This window comes from Tachyglossus aculeatus, chromosome 10 (assembly GCF_015852505.1).
Source record: "Tachyglossus aculeatus isolate mTacAcu1 chromosome 10, mTacAcu1.pri, whole genome shotgun sequence".
Taxonomy (NCBI): Eukaryota; Metazoa; Chordata; class Mammalia; order Monotremata; family Tachyglossidae; genus Tachyglossus; species Tachyglossus aculeatus.
The window spans coordinates 24558198-24585374 of NC_052075.1; the positions used below are offsets into that span (position 1 = coordinate 24558198).

Here is a 27177-nt window from a genome sequence, read left to right on the forward strand (position 1 = left end):
GGGGTCTTCTGAATAGAGTTGTGTTTTGGGGCTCCATTATTCCTAACCAAGTCCATTGACATGTTTTGGAGATGGTAGGCTAGAACGATAGTGGGTATTCTTTTTTTTTTCTTTTGGAAAATTACCTTATAAGGTGATTAAACTTAATAATGCAAAACAAAATCAAGAAGGGAACAGATTCTGTAAATGGCCCAACCATGGAAATAATTTCCAGAAGTTTTGGAGCGGTCCATGCAATATAAACTTTTTATGGACTGTGGCATTTTTAATTACTGCTCCGATGAGATAGCACTTGCAGTTTAATCTGCTGTAAGGTATTTGTATTTAAAGCCTTGTCAGCTCCCTGGAGAGAAATAATTTTAAAGTTAATTCTTTTCAGTACATGGGTCCCAAGAGTAGGATAAATATTACAGTATTAAATAGTCACAGGAAGGAAAAATAGTCTCACAGGGATTCTCAATTGGTAGATGCAGTGACTGAGAAAAAGACACTGATGGTAATAACCTAAGAGCAGAGTGGATTAAGTCTAGCAAACCCATCCTATTTACTGTCAAACTTCCAGTAGCTGAAGCATAGAAAGTGGTGGCTTCAGATCTCTACGTTGGAAAGTGTGAAGAGGGTCTCAGTCTTTAAAATCACCTGACACCTGGATCTTGGTGTTTTCATGGCCTAATCTTAAATGATAGATTTTGGGGTTGATTCCCTCCGATGTAACTTTTTTAAGACTCATATTTAGTTTTGTTATTGTATTACTTTCGTAAGTGACATTGAGTATAGAACAGTAAATGCCATTCAGCATCTTGTTCGAATGCCACTGAACCATCAGTGACTTGGGAAGTGCTGCAGATATCCGCTTTATGGCCTTTCTAGGTGTTTGAGGAAATCATGTGATTAGGAATGAGGCTTTTTAGCTCTGTTCAGTGCTGAGCAATGGACGCCTATAGTGTTAAGTTCCAGGTCAGAACAAGAACTTGGCTTGGCCTTGCCTTATTATGTTAATAATAATAATGATGACATTTGTTAAGTGCTTACTATGTGTGAAGCACTAGTGGGTGATTGTACTTATTCTTTTAAGAATGCATTTATATAGTCTAGTAGACAGCTCTGGGGAGGCCTTTTCCTCTTATCTGGATCATGATCCCATCTCCAGGTTTCTCATTTCAAGAGAGTTTAATATGTTTAAGTGGTTTGGGTATATGTAAAGGATCAAAAGATGAGATAGTTTGCTGGTATTCAAAGAATCGATCAGTCAATCAATGGTATTGAGTGCTTTTTTATGTGCAGAATACTCTCCTAAGTGCTTGGGAAGCTACAATACAACAGAGTTGGAAGACATGATCCTTGTCCACAAGGAATTTACATTCTACAGGGAGAGACAGACATTAAAATAAATACGGAAAAGGGGAATTTTTCAATGGTATTTTTTAAGTTCTTACAATGTGCCAGGCACTGTACTAAGTTCTGGGATAGATGCAAAATAATGAGGTTGGATACAATCCCCATCCCACATAGGACTCACTATCCTAGTCTACAGTTTACAGATGAAGGAACTGAGGCACAGAGAATTTAATTGACTTGCCCAAGATCACAAAGCAGACAAGTGCAGAATTGGGATTGGAACCCAGGTCCTTTGATTCCCAGGCCTGTGATCTTTCCATTAGGCCATTCTGCCCTCATAGTAATAGAAATAGTATATTTAATAGAGTAAAATTGTAGAAATGAGTTTTTTTAGTAGAAATAGAAATACTAGAGTAGAAGGACATGATGTATTGCATTGATGCAATTCAGGACAATGATATAATTCAATGATGCATTGTTTAAACAAGAAAAGGGACCAGTTTGCCTTTCTTTCCACTTATTGCACCTTCAACCTTGAAATTATACCTGATAATGTGGCCTTTATATTACCGTAAATGATTTCCTTCCAGCGTATAAGGGTTGGGTATTATGCATCGATGGACTCATGCCTAGTGAAAGCTGAATAGTGTCCTTAGAAAACAGCCCCAGAGGTCAGTCTGCTTTCTTTACAGTGCCTAAGCCAACTCACAACAAGACATACCTATTAGACATGCAAAAGTGCCGACAGAGTATTTCTGGGCTATCTTCATGTTTTAATTTCATTAGTTTATCCCAAAGCCAAGGTAAAAATTCTCAAGGATTGCTTCACCCTTCCAAAAAGCCCTAAAGGAATTGTTAATTGGAATGGATTAATCTAATCTGGTTTCTATTCTCCAGTTCTTTCTTCTAAAAGTATATACACCGAGCATGCTCTCATCAAAATGACCGACTTTATTTTTTCCCTCTAGTGTCCAGATTCAGCTTGTAAGCAAGATCTATTAGCCTATCTCCAACGGATTGCCCTATATTGCCACCAGCTCAATATCTGTAGCAAGGTGAAGGCGGAAGTGCAGAACTTGGGAGGAGAACTAATTGTATCTGGGGTAAGCTAGTATTTTTATTTTCAATGTTTCTGCTGGCACGCTTCTGGAGGAGCATTCTTGGCAACAGTACGATAAAACAAAAGTGATCCATAAGGAAGCTTTTAAAAAATTTAAGACCATTATTCCAGACCTTACAGCAATTTGGATAGAACAATTTGGCTTTCCAATTACCCTGTATTTATATTACACTTGTAAAATCTCCATTCTCCACAAGAAAACAAATTTCCTAGAATGGAAAGTCATTGCCAAGCTGACTAGGACAATCCTGGGGGGCTTTTGTATATTTACTCATTGTAAGTCAACTTTTCTTTGTTAGTAGAGTAGTTTTCATCATGTGTACTGGTTGTGTTCACATGCTTAAGACAATGAAAATAACCGTAGTGTGCCCACTCAGATTCCAATGCATACTAGGCTTATCAGTAACCCTCGGGGGCTGGCAGTTGTATTACTTTCATACGGATAATGTGCTGTTGCCAAAAACCAACTTCTTTGTCCCAAACTAACAATTACATTTCCTTTTGTTCAGTTGTTCCAATTCCTCTGTTTCTTTTTCACTTCAGTGGAAGTATAACCCTCTGGTACATATTCATCCAAGTGTTTTCCTAGAAAGCGGAAGGAACGATCTATGCTTCTTCATAGTGGTTTTGGTCTCTCCGCTCAACTCCACCCACAGCCTTCAAGAAGAGGAGGTGTCTTCCAAGACGAGGCAGGGATTTGATCACTGGGACCATTCGTTTGCTGTGCGACTGCAAGTTCTTACCTGTGTTCTCTTTCCCAGCCAACTACAGTGCCTTCATTTTAAACGTGTGGCAAATCCTACAAAGCAGGATTTTCAAGATGGTGATGGCTTGTTAGGATCGGGCTGGCCAATCGGCGTGATCCATCAGAGTGCCATTTTAAAGATTCAGCATGTGGGTCCGATCCAGTCTTAAGACTATTTTGTAAATCATCAAAAAAAATCATATTTGGACATTGATGCTTTAGTTCAAATATCGTTTTGCTTACAAAGTAGGCAGCTGACAAACTCGATCTGGCTCACCTGAAGGTACCATCTTGAAAGCACACTCCATGTAGAATTGATGGGAACCATCCAATTGGCAGTTCCTCATTTCTTCAATAAAAGCTCTCCATCTCTCTACGTATCCAAAAGAATCTAACTTTAATTTCTTCCCCAGCCAAGAAAACTCTCACACAATGTCCTACTCTTTATTAAATAGTCTTGCCTAGAATCTCGCTATTAAGCAATTAGTGTCCCATTTCAATTGCCTTGCTTTGTTTCTTATCTTCTGCCTTAGTGGTACAGTTTCCATCTCATACAGTTGTCACCCCATCTGTACATCACAGTTGTAGAAATAAGCGCTTTAATTATCAGCTTGCCTTTTGTGCTTTCATTTGCTTCTTTCGAATCTCTTTATTTACATGGATGCTCGATGCGCCATTGTGAATTTCCAAAGCTCCACATTCTCATTCTCTGCTTATCTAATGGGCAGAACTGCTTAGCACTCCTCATTTCCAGTGTGCCGTTGTTAGTGTACACAGCTTCTAAAGCTTCATCCTCATTGTCTTCTCTGCATCTCAATGTAGTTCAATCCATCGCGGGCTCTTCCCACTTGCACCATTGGCTTTTGCGGTGGTTTCTGGGACTTGAACGTCAGCAGAAACACCAAGCTTACAGGAGCTTCTTCATCAAGGTACAATCTATAAGACCTTTTTGGTGTGGTGGGAACTGGGTGTTCAGGAGAGTGCTGCTCCTTGAGGAATGGCTCAGAACCCCAGGTAATGCAATGGAATCCACTGCATTTCAATTGTATGTAATAAATTACTGATCTTCAGTTCCTGGGCATGCTCTTTGGCCTCCTCATGTTTTTTCCCAAGCTAGAGTGTCTGCTCTTTAGTGCCACCTCTGTAGCAGTAGTCTGCTTGTTCTCTTGTCACTCCTGCTTTCATCTTACTCTTCATTCTCTCTTGGAAAGCCAAAGGTAGCTCTTGGCTTCCAGAAAAATGTAAAAGTTGAATTGGATGGAACTATGGGGACCCATGAATCCCATCAAAGGGCAGGAATTGAGCAAAACATTGCCACGGACCACGGAAGAATCAATGGATTCCAATAGAAACACTTTATATGCTTAACTGTCTGTGGGGTTCAATGGATATCCAGGAATAACAATCTTGCCATATTTTTAAGGAGATGGCACTGTAGTTTAATTCTCCTTTTTTTTTTGGAGTAACTGTGATCTTTATCCTCATCCCTAGGTGTCGTTTTCGTAGGGTTTAAAGCTTCGCCTCTAGGCCGTGAAATAATTGAGTGTGAAAATTCTTCTAGATTGCCTATTAGGCTTTGTTGCAATAGAAAACACTATGAAATATTGGACACACCCATTTTATGGTATTTTTTGTCAAGAAAAAAAGAGATATTTGATCATTTTCTGTAAGCCTAGCTGTTAATCTGTGTTTTTAGAAATGATGTTTGTGTATGCTTTCTAGACCTCTTTCCTGACAATCCAGATATGTATACAGATGGGTAAAGGAAATGTCTGTACTGTACACATTTGTGTATTTTAGTGTGAGGAGATGAACAGACAGTGTATATGCTCTCTCATCCTCTTCTGCTATGGATGTCTTTGAGTAGAGGGTTGAAGATGGCAGGATATAAGGGATCCAGCAGTCAGCTAGAATACTCTCCATGAGCCTTCCTGCTCAGTTGCTTCTTAAACACCACAAAATGGACAGGATGATGTCACAAGTGACCCGTATTTGTGTAAAGAAATACCCGAGCACATCAAGGGTGGCCCAAGATAAAGGGGATTGTCTAAATTTTCCCTTGCTCACATTCCAACTGCATAATGAAACACTAATTCTTTTTGTGTATCACTGAATTCCACATTACATTCCACTTTTGTCTAGAATGCTAGCTATAAGATCTCCATCTGTCCAGACTTGTTCTTATTATCTTACACCAATTTGCACTTGCACGCACTGCTTCACTGTAATGATAAATGACATTTCCGGAGGGAAAAACTGGGCCTCTTTATCTTGGACCACTCTGTGGCTTTCAGAGTAGTAACCAATGTAACAACAGCATTATAGACGGCAATATAATTGGATACTAATGACTTCCTCAAAGTTCCTTAAGGCTGAATGTTACATACCTAGTAGAAATTGAAAGAGAAGCATTGTATGGAGCCTGTGGAAACCTGATTAGACCTATCAGAAGTAAGGATGCCTCAAATATGCTTTTCATTTAGCAAAAAATGCTTCCTTGATTCTCACAAAACTCGGTTTTCTTAAAGTCACACCCTGAATTATGGCAAGATTCTAGTTCTAATGAAAGCTAAGAATCAAGTCTATAAGAGCGCACAGTTCTAATGATTAAACAACCTCACCATAGACTTCATGCTATTACAAATAACTTAATGTTTAAATGCATGTTCAAGTTTTTAATAACTATTTCCTGGAAAGTGGAATCCAAAGATCCAAATTAAATTGGGAACATTCAGTAATTTTGGACAAACTCTTGCTCCCAAGAAGATTCATTCATTCATTCATTCAGTCGTATTTATTGAGTGCTTACTGTGTGAGAGCACTGTACTAAGCACAGTGTTGGCAATATATAGAGACGGTCCCTACCCAACAATGGGCTCACAGTCTAGAAGGGGGCGGTGTTCTGGGATTCAAACCATTCTAGATCCCAGCCAGAATCAGTCTTACAATATTAAATATCACCAGCAAGGAGCTCACTTCTCTAATAGACCAAAAGGTGGGGAATTTCAACATAAAGTTCAATGGTAATGGGTGTGAGGTGAAAAGATGCTGTTCTGTTCCAGTATATGGTACCTTAGCCCCACCTCAACCCACCCCAGGACCATGCATGCTAAAGGAAAGGCTAGGGACCACTATGGCCAAGATGTGAAAACTGTCCTTCCTTTACACTCTAAGTTCCTCCTCTAGATTGTTGTATTCTATTCTAGTCTACCAACTTTATTGTTCTTTCGTAGGCATTTAGTTCAGTGCTCTGAACAAGGAAGCACTTGGTAAATGCCACTTATTAATTGATTGCAAAGAGAGAAGACTTTCTTCATTTCTTAGGACAATATCATAGGCTAGCATCATCCACAATAGTTGGGAACCAGGCCCTAAAATGCCATACTTAAAATTATGGATCATTGTCAAGAGGCTATAAAAAATGGGCTGGTTGAATTGGGATAGGAGCTTTAACTTTAACATTTCTAACTAGATAGATATACAATATTCTACACCCACAGCTAAATGCAGAGTTTGCATTTGTTGGGTAGAATTGCTGTATGAGATCGTGATGCTGCTCCAGGATTCCCCCAAAATATTAGCAGAAATATGCTTCCCCCACTAAGTGAACTCTCTGTGCTGCTCCCTCTTGGAGGGAATAACTACAAAAGGCAGTGACTTGGACAACTAAGAAGTGGTGGTAAAGAATCCCTAGCTATGCATCTTAATGTAAGGGGAGCAGCCGGATGTTTTAGGCTATCTTGCTGATTTGGGTATTTAGTGCATCTTTCCCTGGTGGGGCTCCCCAGCACTTATTTGGGAATTATAGAGAGCTGATTAGAAGCAACAGGCCACTGTGAATGAATAAATTATTCTGTACCATGTGACTGCTACTTCCCTTCCCCTGAGTTGTTTAGATAGGTTCATTGATAGATTAATTCAACAACCGCCTCTAATTGCTTCAACTCTGCACTTCACTCAGTCTGTGTACATTGTTAGCCCCAGGGGCACTCTGGTTGATATCCAGAATGCCTTTGATTCAGAAAATATCTTCATGCCCAAGCTAGTTTGGCCAAGGGGAAGTTGTTTATTGCATTAGACTACAAACTCCTTGAGGGCAGGGACCATATGTATTTTTTCTCTTATACTCTCCCAAATGCTTACATGGTTCTTGCCTTGTCTGATGCCGTTGAGTTGTCTCTGACCCCTAGCGATGCCATGGACACATCTCTCGCAGAACGCCCCGCCTCCATCTGCAATCGTTCTGGTAGTGTATCCACAAAGTTTTCTTGGTAAAAATATGGAAGTAGTTTACCATTGCCCTCCTTCCATGCAGTAAAATTGAGTCTCCACCCTCAACTCTCTCCCATGGTGCTGCCCAGTACAGGAGAGTTTTGACTTATAGCAGATTACCTTCCACTTGCTAGCCACTGCCCAAGCTAGGAATGGAATGGGTATGCCTCTCCTTGACTCGTTAATGCTCAGAACTACCTCTAACTGACTGAATAATGTACTGAAGAAACCTGTCAGGTCAGTTCTAGCTGAGTAGGTTTGCAAGCATAAACCAGTGCTCTACATGCACTTAATGTTCAATATGCGGTCTTGATGATGGTGAAAAGAGTGGGGTTGCCCAGCCATGACAAGTAGTCACTGGAGACATGTCAGTCATCTGTAGGAGCTCCAGGAGGAAGGAACAGAAGTGATCAGGAAGAGAAAAGGGGGGAAGGATCATGTGGCAAGGGAAAAAATGGGCTGAGAAAATAGAAGTTCTATCCATCATACTTTCTCTCTAAGGTCTGCGGTCTTAAGATTCATTCATTCAATCATATTTACTGAAAGCTTACTGTGTGCAGAGCACTGTAGTAAGTGCTTGGAAAGTACAATTCAGCAATAGAGAAAATCCCTGCCCACACTAGGTTTACAGTCTAGAAGATCTAGATGTTAAGATCTTAATATCTTAACTCCAACAAATCATTCATTCAATTGTATTTATTGAGCACTTAATGTATGCAGAGCACTGTATTAAGTGCTTGGGAGAGTACAATACAACGGCAAACAGACACATTCCCTGCCCACAGTGAGCTTAAAATCTAGAACGGGTAGACAGATACTAATATACATAAATAAACTACAGAATATCTGTTTCCATTTTCTTTTGTTGCATGAAGAAAAAGAGAATTGGGAATAAACAGGTCATACTGGGTCTTCTTCATACATTCCAAGAAGCACTGAGCCTCGATGAGCCACCCCAAGAACATTCCTCCGTAGATTGTAAGCTCACTGTGGGCAGGGATAGAATCTACCAACTCTATTGCATTGTACTTTCCCAAGCATTTAGTACAATGGTCTACATTCAGAAAGTGCTCAATAAATACTATTGATTCATTGCACTAACATCAAGACAGAGTAGGCCTTCTCCTTTGGGAACCCTATATAAAACCCGATTATGGAAGATTGTATTCAATCTGATCATCTGGTACTTACCCCAGGGCTTAATAATTAAGCACACATCATTTTTTCTTTTTCTGTGATCTTATGACTGAGGTTTTTTTTGTTTAGTCAGTTAAGAAAGGGGAATAATATAAATTAGTTTAGAAAAAATACAATTTGCGTAGTAGGGAAAGGTCTTTCCAAGAGGCTTGCCTGAATGAACTTACAGTAAAAGAACTTAATAGCTTAAAAAGGGTACACTGCAATGCTATACCTGCTCCAGAGAACCGGTACCATTAAAGAAAACATTTTAAATAATGCTGTTTCAAACAATATGCATTTTGGTTACCTTTTTGGAAAGTGACTAGTTCTTTGCATTAAGCAATTCCAGCAATTAAGTTTGAAGCATGTTTTGTGGCATTGGAGAAATTCTGTATTTGGGGAGGAATTCATTTTAAAATTTCTAACAGTAATTCTGTCTTGTCAGAGTAGATCAATAAAAGACCTTGACCAGTTGGTGTTAGGCATTGTTGGGGTAAGAGTCATTGCCTGACACCCACAGTGTTTCTGCTCTTTTGTTCCATTTCTGTTAAACAGATACCCTTCTGAAACATAGCATGCACACATTCCCTGTGGGCACATTGTCTGCAGGAACTCATTAAAACCAAGCCAACCATATGCTTTCCTAACGATCAGAAAAATTTCAGATGTCAACGCTTTGGAGAATCCCAAATTCAGAATCAGGGTTGTATTGTTTGAGCCTCGTTGTTCCAGCATATAGCCTTGGCCCTGAGAATGCACAGATCAGAAGGAAATATACTGAACAGAGGAACAACTTCATCTAGTGGAAAGAGCAGAAGCTTGTGAGTCAGAGGCCTTGGGTTTTTAAACTGGCTCTGCACCTTACCTTTTGTGTGACCTTGGGAAAGTCACTTACCTTCTCTCAACAATTAGGCACCCCCCAAAAAAATATATCATCTACTCAGGAAACTATCTGCAATGTAGGCAGGAGTGTGTAGAGATTGCAATTTCTTACTCCAGACTGCTGCAGTCAGATCAGTAGGACAATTCTGTATCTGTAATTATCGTGTAGATGTAGCTTCTATATCTCATTTTATTTTATAATAGTCTATATAGGAAATCATGTAACAAACAAACAACTCAGGGTTAATTAGGAACTGATAAATCATTTGTTCTTCTCAGTAATCTCTCGACACCAAATACAGTCTAGGAAAACCATCACAAATCGAAGCAACTAACCCTTATTTTAAAAACAAACTCTAACAACCTATCCATATCCCTACCCTCACCTAAGACTTAGCCCTAGTCCTTGACCAAATCATCCTTAACCTTAGTTCCTTGGAAATGTTGTTATTGTTATTATTATTGTTATTATTATAAGCAGTGTGACCTCTGTGGAAAGAGCATGGGCCAGGAAATCAGAGAACCTGGGCTCTAATCCCAGTTCCACAACTTTTCTGCTCTCTGACCTCAGGCAAGTCATTTAAATTCTCTGAACCTCAGTTCCCTCACCTGCAAAATGTAGCTGCAATGCCTGCTGCCCTCCTAGTTAGTCTGTGATCTCCATGTGAGACCCGATTATCTTGCGTCTACCCGAGCACTTAAAACAGTGTTTGACAAAAAGTATATGCTTAACAAATGCCATCATTATAATTATCATTATTATTATTATCATGATTCTTCATGTTAAGCACTTTGTGCTAAATTATGTACTCTACACTGGGGTAGATACAGGATAATCTGGTTGAAACCAGACCCTGAGCTAGCTGGGGCTCACAGTCTAAGTAGGAGGGAAGAGGATGCAATTCCTGTTTTATAGATGATGAAACTGAGGCACAGAGAAGTTAATTGACTTGCCCAAGGACACACCTCTGACAAGTGACAAAGCTAAGATTAGAACCCAGGTCCTCTGTCTCCCAGATCCTTGCACTTTCCACTAGGTCAAACTGCTTCCCAATGATTAAAATTGTTGCCTGTTTTTGATTTTCTGTTAAATTTGCTACTTACCCAAAACAACCTCTAGGACCCTAACTGCCCCATCCTTTTGATTCCAACATGAATCTTAAAACAGTTTCAAGGAGTTGCAGGCACTATTTTGCTGATATAGGAAAATATTCTGTTTCACCATATTGTGGGTATTTATTGACATATGAAAAAAGAATTTTAAATCATTTTGCAGCAGTAACTAAACCAGCTGCATAGAAAAAAATGTGTTCTAACAGGCTTTGATCAAAGTTTGGGCTCTATGTTGTTTTATTTTCACAGTATATTGAAGGTTTTAGTATTCTTTCCTGGAATAGAAGTGTTTGTTGACAGTTATCTTTGTGTATTCAATACTTTTCTTCAGTTTCCCACATTCTTGAAATACAAATTTTAAATATTTATGGCTTTTTCTCTGCCCCCAAAAACATTCTCATGAGCTTTTCTCCAGTCTAGTTTTAAATGATTTCCCTTCTCACCACTTAGAAGAGGAAGTGTGTTCTTTTCCATTTCCCACAGATCTCACAAATAGGCAATTATTTGAAATATACCATCTAGAGTGTCTTTGGTTCAATTTTGCTCCATTACTTAAATCTACAATGTCCTGCATTTTTTCTAGGAACCACTTTCTTGCCAGTGTTCAAACTATTCAGATATTTTTTCATCCTCATCTTGCTTTCTTGAAGGCACATCAGTCCGGTTTGGCTCTTTGAATCTTCACTCTTACACACGTCTTTCCCATACCTGATTTTATTCCATTTTTCAGAACAAGATCTTCCAAATCACCTTGCTAGTGCTGACTTGTTCAGAATTGCAGACATGCCTCCAGGTACAGTCTTATCAGGGCTGTACTTTGCATCCTGTTTTTTTCTCTCGATTGCGATTGGTGGAAGACTAAGGAAAGAATGGGGTGAATAATTTATCATGGAAAACTTTGACTCTCATCTGAATCAATCCTTCTTCTTTGCTGGGCTATTCCTGTTCAATACTAACATTTTGTCAAATGGCGTGTTGATTGAACTTGAAAAGCCAGCCCCTTCCACAAGCTCATAACTCTCCTTCAATTAATTATCCTGGTTCTAAATGCAGCTTCCTGAAGGATGATTCACTTGGAACACAAATATGAAGGGACTCCAGTCTCACAAGGGGCCTTATGCTGGAATGGGCCATTCTGGGAACAAAAGCTTACCTATCCTGCTTTCTACCTCGCTAGCCAAAAGCAGCCAATGTTGGAAGCAACTGTGAGGCACAGGGTTCGTCTTCTTAACAAGTAGCATCTCATGTCCTCCATCGCAATTAGACGGATTTGAGGTCCACACCTCCATCAAAGAAAAGAAATGAAAAGTCCTTTAAATTGGGAAGGCACACAAGAGTTGGCACAAAGCCAGGTCTCCTCAAACTGCACAGAGCTAGAGGAAATCAAGTAATATGGAAGACAGTTGAGTTCATTCTGCCAGAGTATTCCAGAATAAGTCTTTTTGTTTTTGTTTTACTTTTGTTACCTTCCAACTAAAAGCATGATATCTAACTCTCCCATGGCCTATGGTTCTTCTGCTCTCCTACGATTTCAGCACAGTTCTCTGCTCTGCACCCTTTAAATGCCGCCTAGTTTTGCATTGGGTTCCTGGAGTTAGTTTCATTCAGAATGATTAAAACCGATTGTAAATCTGCTTTCAGCAATGGGCCTCATTCATTATTTTTACTCGTCCCTAAAGGGAAAATAAAATTTTACATTCATCCTAGTCCTGGGATTGACTGTATGTGCCTTCCTTTGAGACTAAATGTCCATCCTTGGGTGGAGAGTGCAAAGTCTGAATTCATTTATTAGAGGAAGTGACTGATTATCCCATTAACTGAATGAGAACTTTTCCATTTGAATACAAAGCAAAACAAGAACTATCTCAAGCTTCACAAGAATAATACCTGAAACTAAGAAACTTTATGCACATGCATAACTTTTTCCTCGCTACAAAAAGGACAACTCAAAAAGAGATTTTCTAAATTTTAAAGTTCTAATGAGAAAGACCAGAAGATTGACCAATAGCAAATGAACTCTCCCTCTTACATGCATAAAGGGAATTTAGAAAATTGGTTGAAGTTGAGTCTTTGAAGTTTTGGGGTGATTCTCAATAATTCCCTGCAGAGAGGCAGATCCTCTTCTGGGAAAACAGTGGGGCCTGTTCGTAATGAACAAGGAAATGGAAAACAAGGTTACCAACAGCCTTGCAAAGAGGAAAAATAAATTCTTGAGGGTACCACATTTCTTTCCAGCATGCTTTCTCTCCAGGATGCTCACAGGAGAGAAAGAAATCAAATCCCTAGTCTTTATTGTTCTCTGGATATATGCAATGCTAGAAAATGAAATGAGGTAAAAGTCAACAATTATTTCTGTTCAGGGTGGGAGAGCTACATTGCCAAATTAGAAAAACAAGTGTGAATTTCGTGGTATGCAACCCAACTCCTATATTTTGATATTTAAGCTCCTTGGCAAATTTGGCTTTTGTGTTCCAAGAAAAAAAGACATAGTCAATTTCTAAAGCAAAACTCCAAAAAGCACATATCCCTACACATGTGAGGACTTTTAGGTAAAGCAGAATATGGAAATGTCAACATATTGATGACTCTTTGTATTCCATAGGTTCATGAGCTCGAGTTCGCCCCACCTTAAGGTCGATTGCATCGTAACTTGTGAATTGAAGTCGGGGTTTGATGAGCTGTCATTGAGAAGGAAATACTTTCCTGTGGTAGCAAAATTACCTACACATTGAAAGGTTCCCCTGTCAGCCTCCAGATTTGTTGTCCCCTGAAATGGACACTTCCTGGCCTACAAAAAAGGGTTCATGTAAAACATGACCCCCATTTGCCCCCTCAGCACAGACTCTTGGACTCTCTCGGGTGGCTTTCCCCAGATCATAGGGTGTTGCCTATGCCCTGTTTCTCATGAGATTTGAGTAGTAGGTAGACTGCCATTCCTCTTCCACTTTCTGGGGACCTCCCCTGACCTGATCTTTCTTGTCTTAAAAAACAAATCCTCACTCATTGGGTCTGGATTATTTTGCCCTCAATATCTCATTTTATGCACTTGTGTGACAAGCGTTAGCCGCTGACGTGAACACCGCACCCTCCACAATGACCAACTTCAGGGCATGAGAACAAACATGCAATCGTGAGTCCCAGTTCCAACAAATAATTGCCACATTATTTAAGGACTCCCTCCCAACATCCCTGTGAGATAGGTAAGAACTATTCTAATCCCATTTTACAGATGGGAAATCAGAAGCTTTAAATTTAAAGGCTTTAATGAAAGCCACCCAGAAGTGTAGAGGAAGAGTTATAAGTAGCATCTAGAAATCCTAGTTGACCTTTCTTATGCTCTAACAGTTCCAGTCCAGACTTCTCCACTCTCCTGAAGAGTTGACCTATCTGTGTTAAAGAAGGATGTGAACAGAATCCATAAAGCAGGGTTATGCTGCAGATCAATCCCTATTTATCCCCTAGTCCAAACCTGGCTCCTTCAATACCTATAATCCTCCCTCCTCCTTACCCATCTCCACCGTAGGGTACCGTTTATCTCTTGCACTCTCTCTCACTCTCTCTTTTCTATATCCCTCGGAAATCAGACTGGAGTTCAGAGCACTTTCACTACCTTTTATGAGGTAGAGTGTGATGTCATAGATGGGGGCAGGGCTAATCAGCTTTCTACCCATCTACCCACCTGTGCTGAGGGAAATCCGCTCGGGAGTGGAAGCAGTGACTCTTCCATGGTGAGTAGACAAGTTTTCTAATCTTATTTTTTCTCTCTCTCTGTTTTGATATATGAACTTCAGGTTTGAAATCAGAGCGGGGTTTGAAGGTAATCAAGGTCATCTCATTTTTGACTAATTCTGGGCGAACACATCCCTGGGACGTTTGATGCCGTGACTGGATCTTCTTAGACTGGGTGGTCTTAGCTAATTGTCTTTCCTTGGAGGCAATGTCTTTCCTTGGAGGCAAACAGGATTCAGAAACAGCCCTGGGGAAAGGGCTAGGGAGGAGGGTTTACAGTTTTCAGAGCTCCTGTGTAAGAAAGAGTGCTGCTTTCAGGTATGGATGCTGTCTACACCTTTGGAAATTGGCTGGCCGGAGGGATGGTGATCTTCTTTGTGTCTCCTGTGGGATGTTTTTAATCTCATTTTGATATTTACTGGAACTGCTGCCTCAGAACACCGGGGAAAGAATTCAGAAAATCAAAAGAGCCCATGAGAGCCCAGGTGTTTGACCCAAACACCTGGAAACTTTGGCCTCCAAAACCAAGGCTGTTGCTGTATTTCGTGATAGGTTAAAAAGGGAAATGATTTCCAGCATGATAGCCTGCATGTCCACCCTTTTGTCTGTGGGTAGCAAAACACTGTGTAAATATTGTTCTCTTTGGGAAAGTTGGCTAAAATGTTCTATTCTCTTCTACCTGGGCAGGATTACTCAGCTTATAGAAAGACAAGATGAACTGCAGTGATCTCTCTTTTTTTTTCCCCTCTCTTCTTGTGATGCCTCTTGGATACCTATTAAAGCTGTCAAGATGTCAACTCTCATACAAAAGGGCAGAGGTGCTTCATATGAGGGTTAGAACCTCTAGAGATGCAAAACTGCTATTTTCTAAGGACTCTTTACCATCACAGTGAGGGGCCTTGTCATGTTATGGGAAAAGGCAGGGTAAAATGCAGACTGGGTGAATTATGTGCTGAAAAGAGAGGATTATAAAAATCTGTTCACTCAAGTGCTCTTCACTCTGATTAAAAAAAAAGACTCTTGGCAGTTCCCAGAGAAGGAAAGCTTGGTGAAACCAGTAATGGGAAGAAAACCTAACACTTCTCAGTCACCACTTCTAGTGGGAAGTTGTCAGTCAAACATGCAGACCTCTGGCAGTGCTGGGAATTCTGACATCTACCTTCTTGAATGAAGTGAATGGGTTTTATCCCACTCCTACTGGCAAAACCTTTCGTCATTTTAAGGAGAGAGAGAGGGGTGGAAGGGAGGAAGGAGGAGGAGGAGGAGGTCAGTTTACTGATTTACCTTCTCCTCTCATCTTTAGGTGTGGTCCCTTTGAATCAGAACCAATATCCACAGTCTAGGGAGCTTCTTTAGTTATTTAATTAGTTACAATTATCTAATTCACTGAAAAGTTGTATTTGTTTAGCACATACTATGAGCCAAGTACTGTACTGAACTCTGGGGTAGATACAAGATAATCAGGTGGGACACAGTTCCTTTTCCAAGTGGGGCACACAGTCTAAGTAGGAGGGAGAACAGGTATTTATTTAATTCCCATTTTACAGGTGAGAAAACTGAGGAGTTAAGGGACCTGCTCAAGGTAAAACAGCAGGGAAATGGCAGAGCCAGAATTAGAATCCAGGACCTCTGATTCCCAGATCCCTGCTCTTTCCATTAGGCCACACCGCTTCTTACTCAACCCCCTGTTTCTAAACTCTCGTGACGAAAGACTTGGAAGTCAGGATCTGCCACGGAGGGCTTTCTTATCATAATTCAGGCCTGAAAAAGCCAAAAAAGGCTGAGGTTGGGCAGAAGGGGTTTCTCTGGAAGATGAGATCCTCCTGGGGGTGTGCCTCTTGTTTGCCTCAGCTGTCCAACCTGATTGGTAGTTGTCCCCAAGGCACTAGGGACTCTGAGCACCTCCCTCACTCTGTCTCCAAATAGGACTCAGGGGGCTGTTCTCCAGGGGAAGGTGGGGTGGGAAAGTTCAACCATGCAGACTGGTAAATCTGCAATCCTATTCTTCATCCACTTCACGTGCTGACAGCAGGATTTCTGCTGTGAACTCTGAGACAGAACTGGTGGGTTTTGACAAACAAAAGATTACCTAATCCATCAGTCAATCAGTGGTATTTATTGAGTGCTTACTGGGTGTAGGTCACTGTACTAAGGACTTGGGAAAGTACCGTTCAACAGAATTGATACTTGGTTTGTCTTGGGTAGCTTCTGGCCTAAACAGGAATTTTCCAGTAACAAATTATTTCCATAAAATGGGGAGCATAAGTTCCTTGTTGGTAGGGAATGTGTCTACCAACTCTGTGTTACTGTACTCCCCCAAATGCTTAGTACAGTCCTCTGCATTCAGTAAGCACTTAATAAATGCCATTATTCATCCATTTATTCATTCAATCATATTTATTGAGTGCTTACTGTGTGCAGAGCACTGTACTAAGCGCTTGGGAAGTACAAGGTGGCAACATATAGAGATGTTAATAGGTCTAATCTCATGGAGATGTGGCCACTGTGGTCTGACTTTTCTCAGAAGGCAGGTGAGAGGTATAGAACTTCATTCATCCATGAGTGTTTGCATTTATTCAACCAAATGTAATTAATTCATTCAGGTATTTATCAGTATTTACTGAGTGCCTACTGTGAGCAGAACACTCTACTAGGTGCCTACTATATGCCAAGTGTTGGAGTAAGCACTTGGAATCCTCTAGTAAGTATAAAAGACAAGGCCCTTGTCCTTAAATGTCTTACAATCCATATGCATTTCAGCCCACCATCTCAGAATAATTCTTGACCGGCTTCTTTTTAAAATTTCTTGCTTTGAAGTTTCCTTCAAGATGATTAATGCATCCCAAATACCACAGTTTCAGTCAGTGAGGTTTTGGCTTTCCTTCTGTATCATCTACTCACTCAGGGCCATCATAGGTTAGGCCCGGTGATCAGTGGGGCAGCGACATTTTCCTTACAGGTAGGGGAGGAGCAAGGCAGACTATGGCCAAACTGGGCTTAACCTCTTCCCTTAATCCTCCCTGCACTATGAGAGATGCCACCTCTTTCTTCAGAAACTCCTCCCAGGGACCTGACATCATCAAACTCTGACTGTCCTACCTAAAGCTGAAAGAAGTTTGTGCTAGGAGAACAAATGTGTGCTAATCCTCCAATATTCTAAACCAAGCTTTTGTTAGGTTTTTTTTTTTTTCCTTATTGACTGGTTTTGTTCAATGCAAATCACAAAATCATCTTCTTTTGGCAAAGACTGAGATGCAGTACCAGTTTAGAAACAGTCAGCTGGTGCATTGTCTGTGTCAGCCATTTAGCAAATGTGTTTTGGCACATTCACCTCAAGATTGCATCTCTCTGAATTATAGTTTTTTGAAATCTTATAAAAAACTATTATCCATGCTGTACAGCTAACCCCAGTGCTCTTCCTATATTGACCTGAGCAAAGGCAGTCTTAGGTAGCTCGGTACAGAGCTGGGGAAGACTATTTGAATCAATGCTTGACAATTTCTGCCTGCCATAGAAAGGCAGATAGCACGTACATCAAAATTGTTTTGACATTCTTAGGGAATGAAAAGCAAGTTGGAGAGCTGCATATATTTCTAAAGTACAAGCTGAAATTCTGCATTTTTTTGGCACCTCATTGAAAACTCCCACTGAAATATCTCTCGATAATACTCTTATAGAGGAATATAAATGCAGCATAACCCTTCATTCTCAAATCCATGATGCTTGGAAATTTGGTGTTTCTTAGTATTTAGACTGATTACAGAATCACCAATCACCCTTGTCTGCCACCTGACTCATTGTTTTTCCACTTTAGGGGCAAAACTTTTGGAATGTGCCCCAGCTTATATTTTTAGAATGTTTTGTGGATAATTAGCTAAAATAGTTCTGAACAAATAGAATCAGATTAATTACCTTGTTATTAAGCATGCTTCCAGTTAACACCCTCATCATCTATTTTGATATGAGGTGTGAAACCAAGGGTTTATTGGAAAAAAATGTCAGCTCATGCTTATTTACCTAAAGATAAAGACATCACCTGAGCTTCTCAGTGTGTTTTGAAGTGTCTTAATCTTCATGTCAAAGCAAAAAAAAAAAAAGTTGGTATTTGTTAAACGCTTACTATGTGCCATGCACTGTTCTAAGCACTGGGGTAGATACAGGATAATCAGGTTATCCCACATGGGGCTCACAGTCTTCATCCCCATTTTACAGATGAGGGAACTGAGGCCCAGAGAAGTTAAGTGACTTGCCCAAGGTCACACAGCTGACAAGTGGCAGAGCTGGGATTAGAACCCATGAATTCTGGCTCCCCAGCCCGGTCTCTTTCCATTGAGCCATGCTGCTTGCGTTACTTCTTAATTGATCATTCTAATGACAACAATAATGGTATTCATAAAGCACTTATTATGTGCCAAGCTCTGTACTAAGCCCTGTCATAGATGCAAGGTGATCAGGATGGACACAGTCCCAGTCCCACATGGGGCTCAGAGTCTAAGCAGGCCTCACAGTGATGATAGATAGATGGATAGATGGATGATAGATAGATAGATAGATAGATAGATAAATAGATAGACAGATAGATAGATAGATGGGTAGATGGATGGATGGATGGAAAGATAGATGGATAGATAGATAGATAGATAGATAGATAGATAGATAGATATAGATAGATAGATAGATAGATAGATAGATAGATAGATAGATAGATGGAGAAGCAGTGTAGCTTATTGGGAAGAGCAAGGGTTTGGGAGTCAAAAGACGTGGGTTCTAATCCCGGCTCCGCCACTTGTCTGCTGTGTGACCTTGAGCAAGTCACTTCACTTCTTTGTGCCTCAGTTATCTCATCTGTAAAATGGAGATTAAGACTGCGAGCCCCAGGTGGGACAACTTAACAAATACCATAATTATTATTATAAGTGACAGCAAGATAATGATAACATTCATATAGTATTTCACATTTTTCACACCCTGTAACTACCTAGCATCAAGGTCAATGAGGGAGTCAGAAGTTCGCCAATTAAAAATCTGAGCTAAGTGCTGAAAAAATACTATTACTACTAAATGCTATTATTGCTACCTACTGTGAGTCAGGTTATATTGTTTCCACATGTAGGAAACAATTTAAAATAGTGATTTGTTCTAACAAATAGTACCTAAGGATTCAAATAAAACAAACAAGATTCTAGTATTTTTTTTCCATTAGGAAGGGAATGCCCCTGGGCTAGCTTTTATCTCTGTAGGTTTTTATTCTCTTCTCTTCATCCTCTTCCTCCATCCATCCATCCTCCTTCTATTTTTGACTCCCAGCCACCCAAATGCTTTCCTTTCCAGTCCAACAAATTGTCTTCATCCCTTCCTTTAAAATTCACCACACATTCCATTTACTCCATGAAGTTTATCTCCACATACTCCTTCCTTACACTTCACTTAACCCCACATCATTCTCATATTAATGTGCTCTTATACATCAGAGCAAATAACTACATTTTTCTATAGGACTCTAAAGAGCTGCAAATAGTAGTGATAGAAGACTGAGCATGTCCATGTTTTTGTTAAAAAATCTGTGCACCTCCTCTACCCTTTTGCACTTGGGACTGTACTTCTTAAGCACTTTGATTTTCTCTCCCCCCCGCCACAATACTTTGTGTATAAACTCAGCGATAATTTATTTTAATAATTAATAATTTAAAATAACTGTCTACCCCTCTGGTGTGTAAGCTCCTTGTAAACAGGGATCCTGTTTATCTAGTTTATTTTATGGTACTTTCCCAAGTTCTTAGTACAGTGCTCTGCATGCAGTGAGCCCTCAATAAATACCATTGATTGACTTCATTTTTGTTATCTTTATCTCCTCCTCCTCGAGGGCAGGCACAGCACCATTGTTGGAAGATGGTGACTAGCTCCTATCCTTAGTCACTGAACACACTGTGTTAGGTACATAATTAAACTGCAGCCAATGGGATGGGCATTCAATAGAAGGAGGAATTTTGTGAAAAGGGAGATATGTCATTGGAATGACTCTCCTTAGCGTCCTCTTGATGTTCCTTCACCCTGAGATGTATGGAAGTGTGTGCTGTGAAAAGACAGGAGGCTGAACTCTCCTGGCTCCTCATTTCTTAGTAGAGGGCTCTGCTCACAATAAGCACTCAATAAATACCACTGTTAGATTACTTGCCCTAGAGTCTGTTTATCTGAATGATGTTGAGACAGAATAGGATTTGATGGATCACTGGTCTGTCATAGGATTCATTTATTCATTCAATTGTATTTATTGAGCACTTACTGTGTGCAGAGCACTGTACTAAATGCTTGGGTAGTACAGGTTGGCAACATATAGAGACGGTCCCTACCCAACAGTGGGCTCACAGTCTAGAAGACTGTAGGATGACATCATATACATGACCCCAGATACATGGCCCCACATAAAATCCAGCAAAATTAAGTCTTTACTCAGTGAATTAGGAGTGAGACTGATGTTGATGATATTGCTGCTTCTGTTGCTGATGATCTTTTCCTTAGAAACTGAGAACACTGGGCAAAATTCAGGAACAGACACCAACTAAATCAATCCCAGATACTGTCTTTGGTGGGGTGGGCAAGACACTCAAGAAAAAAAGTTTAATTTAATTATTATTATTATCCTTATTATTATACTTGATAAGCATTTACTGTGTGCCTAGTACTGTTCTAAGTACTGGGGTAGATAAAAGGTAATCAGGATGGACACAATTATTAAATTGGAAAGAGCATGGGCTTTGGAGTCAGAGATCATGGGTTCAAATCCCGGCTCCACCAATTGTCAGCTGTGTGACTTTGGGCATGTCACTTAACTTCTCTGTGCCTCAGTTCCCTCATCTGTAAAATGGGAATTAGGACTGTGAGCCCCACATGGGACAACTTGATCATCTTGTATCCTCCCAGTGGTTAGAACAGTGCTTTGCACATAGTAAGCGCTTAACAAATACCATTATTATTATTATTATTATTAATCCAGTATCTCTTTCAGAGGAAATACAACAAGGATAGAAAGACTTTAAATCCTTAAGAGGTTATCTAGATGATTTTTTTTTGCTTGAAATAATCTTAATTCCTATCCCTTAAGTCAATAGTTTCATCTTAATATAGGTAATGAGAGCTAAATTTTATTCTCCCCCATAGTTTTCCAGTCACCCACCTCTATCCTTTCTCCATTTTGGTAGCTATAGGGGTAGTATTTTGTATCTTTGGTAAGTAAGTATCTATGATAGTATTTCTAAAAGAAAGCTCTTGAAACGTACACCAGTTTCACTTTTCTGATCCCTTGCCATGTAATATGATTTTGTTTTATAAGCTCTTTTCATGAAGCATTAAACAACTCTTCACCTATTCCCTTTAAATATTTCCAAGGGATATTTAAGAGGAAAACAAAGATTGGTATTTTTTTTAATGATTTTGCTGGCATCCAGTGGTTTGTACGATTCAAAGTCCGCACTATAACCACGCCCAATAAACCAGTTTTATAATTCCCTACATCAGCCCACAAACATGTCAGGATCTAGAATTATTGAAGCTGAGATGTTAGAAACTTGTGATGAAGGCTGTCTGTTCAGTGAGTGAAGATATATTTTTCAGCAGAAACTTTTCTTGATCCATTTTCTGAAAAAGAGAGCAGCATGGCTCAGTGGAAAGAGCACGGGCTTTGGAGTCAGCGGTCATGGGTTCAAATCCCAACTCCACCACTTGTCAGCTGTGTGATTTTGGGCAAGTCACTTAACTTCTCTATGCCTCAGTTACCTCATCTGTAAAATGAGGATTAAGACTGGGAGCCCCACGTGGGACAACCTGATCACCTTGTAAGCTCCCCAGTGCTTAGAACAGTGCTTTGCACATAGTAACTGCTTAATAAATGCCATCATTATTATTAAATGCAGTCCCAGATATTAGATAGTTTCCTTTACTCAGGCACAATTATAGGGCAATTGAAGAATGCATTTTAACACTTGGTAGCCATCATTTTAAAGAAATAATGAGACATCCTTCAGATCCCATAGTATACAAAGTGGCAATACACTATTGTCAGAGGTGTCATATGCCATAGCTCCAAAAGAGAGATTGATGGTATGAATCACCTTTCATCTTCTAGCACCACTTCGCCTGATAACATGTTCCCCTTTTCAGGCTCTATGCATCCCTTTAACGTTTATCTTTGTGCACTTGTTAAACATTGTCATTTTCTTGGTGTGTCTCGAAATATTTTTCAGAAGATGGAACAGGGCTCTTTTTTTCTATTTCATAAATTCTAGGTTCTCTTTCATAGCTGCCATTGATGTCATCTCTGTGTGATTTGGCAGAAATTTATGTCAAGCCTTTTGAGTGGACTCGGTCCTTTAATTTAGGCTTTTGAAAGTGTCTAGCGACCTTCTCTGCATCTTTTTGTAAAGGGACATTATGCAGACTCCAGTAGGGTTATTTATGTTCAATCAAAGTCATGGAATGTGCATTGTGTCTCATTTTGCACTTTAGGTTAATGGCCCCACAAAGGGAACCATAGAAATCCCAATGGATGGATCAGGATTAGTTTGGTAGGGACAGGAAGAAAAAAACCTGCATTTGTGAAGGAAAATATTATAAAATACAAAGCCACCAGGTAACCTTTAGGAGTTTCTGCCTTTCCTATTGGACTGTTTAACTAAAATCATTGTTTCCAAAGTTCCGTTTTTGCCTATTTATGCATGAAAGGTTTGAAAAGATGATATCCCTCCTCAGGAGCCTGCTAATACACCCTTATAAATCTTTAGCCGTTACTGACTGTTACTTGGCCTGTATCACAACTCCACTGCAAACTCAGCTCAGGGGGAAATGTGTTTTCTAATGTACGACAACTTCTGTTTATCCCATCCAGCTTTTGCAGAGCATCACTTAAGAACCTCAACAGAGCAGGTTCTCCTCTTTCATAAAGTCTTATAGCTGTCACCGTATTATAATTGAACCCAAAAGAGGCAACTGAAAACAAGGGTAGGAAGTGTGGGGCACACAGACAAATGTTTTTAGGACTTAGTTAAGCATAGTCTCAGAGACGATGGCATCACGAGCCATGCACACTAGACTGTGAGCTGCTTGTGGGTAGGGTTTGTGTCTACAAATTTGGTTGTGTTGAATAGGGCTCTGTACACAGTAAGTTCTCAATGATTGAATACCACTGATTGAAGTTCAGGAAGGAGCACCTTATTTTGAGCAGAAACCTAGATGGGCTCCTGAGACAAATAGACAAAAGTAAAAACAACATCAGGTACTGTAAATAAACAACACAACAGGACAGCAAAGACAGTCTTGGTGTACCTCTTATGTGGTTTGGATTGTGAGTCCCCCACTGGCTTTTTTAGACAAACATGCACTGATGGATGGTTCACTTTGTCCACACTGGCATTTTCATCTATTTCCAAGGGAAATTGTTATTGGGCCTGTGTGTTTCTGGGGGAGCAGTGCCAGCAAATAGTGCTTCTCCAGCTCCTCAGAGCAGGACTCCCTGCTTCTTGCCAGCCAGGGCAGAGAGTCGGTTGCTGGATGAAAGTGAAATTAAGGCAGACCTGGGCTCTGTTAACTGCTGAAATTTTTTGGTCATGCTGAGAGGTTTATCAAGACCATAGGACTATTCCAGGAAGATACAGATGGCCCTGTCAAAACACCCATCCTCAGACCGCGCACAGCACGGACACAAGGTTGTTGGTCATGCGTTGGACTTATCAGTCACATTAATAAGGTTCCCACATGAGTTGTTTCATCTTCAAACTTGAGGGACAGATAAGTAGATAAATATGTGTGTGTGTGTGTGTGTGTGTGTGTGTGTGTTTGCATATATTCTACACATTGAATTGTGGTACTCACCAGGGAAGACTTTTTGGCCAAATGCATACTTGGTTTGTAAGTTAGTTCAGGGTCGTGGAAGTAGAAGTAATTGCAAATGTTTTTACATTTAAGTTTCTGGCCTGAGAAGCAGGTGACAGCTCTGGGGGTTTCCAGATTGTCCTTCCTTCCAGGTTCTAGGCAGCCCTGAGGCAGCTCAGCATCTGAGTTCTCAACAGAACAGAATTTCAAGGCTGTGACCTTGACTGAAAGATAAAAAGGGGAAAAGAAGGAAAAAAAAGGGAAAATATCGGGTGGCAAGGCAAAATTGTTTTAGAGCCGGCAGAAAAGTGCGTGTAATTATAAGAAGCTTTGGATCAATTGCTCAAATTTGAAATTAATTTAATTAAAATTGCCAGCTCTGAGCTATGCATTATTGTGAAGACCTCTTATGAGCCCTTGAATAATGATATCTATTTCTTCAATTTGCTCTCTACATTTTTATAATGAAAAATGACCTAAAATTTTAGGTTAGTCCAGTGAATTATCTTTCACAATTACATTTGTGTCTGGTGTTTTGTTCCATTTATCCAAGTTTTATTGAGGACATCATTTTGTAGGCACAAGATATAGAGAACAAAAAAATCAGGCTTCTTTTGTTTTGTTTGCCTTTGTTTTGTTTTAAATTATTTCTGTTAAAGAGGTGGAATAGTGCCACTAGATATTCAAAGGTGTCACCAGCAGCGCCAACTATGAGAGAAAGGGGTTAGAGTTGACTGAGGAACTGATCATGGAGTTTCACTGCTCCCCAAAGCTGAGACGATTACAGTTAGACTTTTTGGGGACTGACTCCTGAAGAAAATTTATCTAGGTAGTCCCAGGGTGACAACGCCTCTTCAGATCACATATGAACATGTTAGCTGCTGCTCAGATTCAGGACACATGTGGGAAACATCGAAACCTTTCCTAGATTGGAAGCCTCCTTAGGGACAGGAACCATTTTTAATTCCCCCTTATGTTTTCCCTCCTAGTGCATGGTACAGTGCTCTGCCACACAAAGTGCTCAGTAAATACTATTACTACTATTATACGGTCAATCAATTAATCAATCAATTGCATTTATTGAGTGTTTCATGTTTGAAAAGCACTGAATTATGAATTTGGGAGACTATAATATAATAGAGTTGGTAGTCACATTCCCTGCCCAAACAAAGCTTACAGTCTAGAGAGGAAAACAGATTAATAGAAGTGAAAAAATTATGGATAAGTACATAAGTGTTGTGGGGCTAGGGCAGGGTGGGAGGAGGGTGTTGAATGAAGGAAGCAATCAGATTTCTGCAAAAGCAGGTGGGAGAAGAAGAAATGAGACCTTAGGTAAGGCCTCTTGGAGGAGATATGCCTTCAATAAAGTTTGGCAGCTGGGGAGAGGAATTGCGTGTCATATATGAAGAGGGAGGGCATTCCAAGCCAGAGGCAGGATGTGAGAGAGGGGTCAGTGGAGTGAAAAATGGAAGATCAAGGTACAGAGAGTAGGTTGTCACCAGAGGAGTGAGGTGATCAGGCTGGATAGTAGTAGGAGAGCAGCAAAGTGAGGTAGGAGGGAGCAAGGTGATTGAATGTTTTAAAGTCAATGGTAAAGAGGTTTTTTTTTGATATGGCAACCACTGGAAGTTCTTGAGGAGTGGGGAAACATAGATTGAACATTTTTGTAGAAAAATGATCCAGGCAGTGGACTGGAGAATGCTCTGAAATGGGGACAGACAGGAGGCATGGAGGTCAACAAGGAAGCTGATACAGCAATCAAGATGGGATTGGATTAGTGCTTGGATTAATGTGATAGCAGTTTAGATGGCAAGCAAAGAGTGGCTTTTAGTGATGCTCTGAAAGTTGAACCAACAAGATTTAGTGATAGATTCAATTTGTGCATTGAATGAGAGAGAGGAGTCAAGGATAACACAAAGGTTGTGGGCTTGTGAGACAAGAAGGATGGTGGAGCTGTCTACAGTGATGGGAAAGTCAGGGGAAGGACAGGGTTTGGATGGGAAGAGGAGTTCTGTTTTGGACATGTTAAGCTTGAGGTTTTGGTGGGACATCCAAGTAGCACTGTCTTGAAGCAGGAGGAGATGCAAAACTGCAGAGAGGGAGAGAGATCTGGGTTGGAGATGTAGACTGGGGACTTGTCTGCATAGAGGTGCTAGTTGAATGTAAGGGAGCCAATGAGTTCTCCAAGGGAATGAGTGTAGATGGAGACTAGAAGGGGACCCAGAACGGAACCTTGAGGGACTCCAAAAGCTATGAGGTGAGAGGAGGAGGAGGAGCCCACAAAAGAGACGGAGAATGAGTGGCCAAAGAGATAGGAGGAGAACCAGGAGAGAACAGTGTCAGTGAAGCCAAGGTGTGATAATATTTCCAGGAGAAGGGGGTGATTAGCAGTGTCGAAGGCATCTGAGAGGTCGAGGAGGATTAAGATGCAGTAGAGGCCTTTGGATTTGTCAAGAACGAAGTCATTGGTGATATTTAAGAGGGCAGTTTCTGTGGCGTGAAGGAGATGGAAGCCAGATTGGAGGGGATCAAGGAGATAATTGAGAGAAACTAAGATAGCAGATGTAGACAACACGCTTAAAGAGTTTGGAGAGGAATAGTAAGAATGAGATGGGGCAATAACTGGTGGGAGCCCTGGGGTCAAGGGAGGGTTTTTTAAGGATAAAGGAGACATGAACATGTTTGAAGTGAGGAAGAAACCATTAAAGAGCCAAGAGTTGAAGGTGACAGTGAGATAAGAAGGTTGGGGTCAAGTGCTTGGATAAATTGTGAAGGGATAGGGTCAGATATGCAAGTGGAGGGCGTGGATTTTGAAAGAAGGCAGGAGATGGCCTCTTGAGATACTGCTGGGAAAAATGGGAGGGTTGACAAAGGGACAGGAGGTGGGAGGGACAGGAAAGGAGTAGGGGTGATTTTAGGGAGATCATACCTGAGA

General features: G+C 40.4%; 1 protein-coding gene and 1 long non-coding RNA gene across 5 annotated transcripts in view; one reads left to right on the forward strand and one right to left on the reverse strand.

Annotated features, from left to right (window-relative positions):
• The window catches only part of CTNNA2 (catenin alpha 2), a 1073907-nt gene that overhangs the window by 1035603 nt on the left and 11127 nt on the right, over positions 1-27177 (forward strand). For 3 of the 4 annotated variants that reach the window (XM_038752080.1, XM_038752083.1, XM_038752082.1), the window contains 2 exons: positions 2307-2441; positions 14234-14377. In XM_038752080.1, the coding sequence (XP_038608008.1) occupies positions 2307-2441; positions 14234-14377 (279 nt within the window). The remainder of the gene's footprint in view (positions 1-2306; positions 2442-14233; positions 14378-27177) is intronic. The other variant, XM_038752081.1, reaches the window with a different exon arrangement.
• On the reverse strand, positions 10863-14222 carry LOC119932956. Its single transcript, XR_005452518.1, has 3 exons — positions 14158-14222; positions 11803-11932; positions 10863-11507 (listed from the first exon to the last, which is right to left on the reverse strand). It is a non-coding gene; the product is annotated as an uncharacterized LOC119932956 (long non-coding RNA).